The sequence below is a fragment of the Perkinsus marinus genome (genome assembly GCF_000006405.1).
Source record: "Perkinsus marinus ATCC 50983 genomic scaffold scf_1104296931882, whole genome shotgun sequence".
Taxonomy (NCBI): Eukaryota; Perkinsozoa; order Perkinsida; family Perkinsidae; genus Perkinsus; species Perkinsus marinus.
The window spans coordinates 58-1,358 of record NW_003215617.1 but is presented as its reverse complement, the minus strand read 5'-3'; the positions used below and the strand labels follow the sequence as shown (position 1 = coordinate 1,358).

At 47.3% G+C, this 1,301-nt stretch overlaps 1 protein-coding gene across 1 annotated transcript; it reads left to right on the top strand.

Annotated features, from left to right (window-relative positions):
* Positions 1-582: 582 nt before the first annotated feature.
* On the top strand, positions 583-808 carry Pmar_PMAR008822 (hypothetical protein; the record flags this gene model as incomplete). Its single annotated transcript, XM_002786105.1, has 1 exon — positions 583-808. A coding segment is annotated over one exon (226 nt), but the record flags the coding sequence as incomplete, so codon positions are not given.
* Between the last annotated feature and the right edge of the window lie 493 nt (positions 809-1,301).

The following is a 1,301-nucleotide window of genomic DNA, read 5'->3' as shown; positions in this document are numbered from 1 at the left end:
TTTTGCACAATTATACCTGAATTCTTATAATAAGTGAGAAAAACTTTGAGCTCAGCTGAAGGAAGCGAACATATACTCCTCCAACGCTGTCGTCCAGCTCACCACTGCTTCAGTCTGTGAGAACTGTCCGGACATCCTCTTGAGATACTCTTGGCTGAAGCGTTGGACCTTTCGTAAGTGCCGCGTGCCCGGATCGAATATGTATGAATAATCTACTGTTTCAGCTGCCTTGTGCATTTGCATTACCTTTCTCAAGGTTTCAAAAGGTAGAAACCACATCTCTCGATAGACTTACTGATTGCCTTTTGTTAGGTGTACTACTCATCGAAGTACCTTCCCTGGAGCTAATCGCGCACGCAGTGCGTGAGGTTCCATGCGCTCCAGTGGAACGGTTCTGCAATGGATGCACTCACGTGCTCGCGCGGGAGTCCCACACGAACACACAAGCCGTCTCTCGCTTCCACAAAAAGCAAGTACCTCGCAATCCCGAGATATCTTTTCTCCTCTTTTAGTTGTATCTCCTCTCACTTGTGTTGGTGTAGCGACTCCCATCATCCTCTTAGCAAGGTCAATACGCTCGTCATGGTCCTGATCCTACCTCATATTGTTACTATCGCTCTGCTGGCTACCCAGTCTGATGCTAAGTTCCCTCCACCGAGCGGCGAGTACTTCAAGGCAATCACTGGCTCTACAACTGTGTCAGCTGACTTTACAATCCTCGCGCACGCGTCAGACGACGTCGTCCTGTCAGTGAATTGTACGCAGACTCCGGACCCAATTGAGTCAGCATATCTGGACCTTGATTCGGGTAACGATCACTTCAAGATACTTTCCTCCTCCATGTATGATTACCTCCAGTACTTGACAAAGGTTGGACAGGATTGTCCGGGCTTGCTCAGTGAGCATGACTTTGAAGACTTTATATATCATGGTAAAGCCAATACTATTGAAACACGAGTGGGTGGCAAATATGTGACTCTGATGAAGTCTCCAGCGTGAAGATATGAGACCGTTATCGAATCGGCTCGAGCTAGGCATCACTCGCTTTCTACCATCAGTGACCGAGTGTAATCCGATTCTCGACTATGGTCTCCCTCGTTATGAGAACGTGGTTGGAATATGATTCATAAAGATTATTACGAGTTAGCTATTGTCTCATGGTTTTCCCCCTGGGAGAATCCCCCATATATCGGTGCATACCGATCTGTCCTGTTCGTCAACCGCGGACTGGCCCTTTATTGTTAGTCTTCTACCACTCCCTCAACAGCGGTCTTTGAGTTGTAAAAGTTGGCTATGATGAT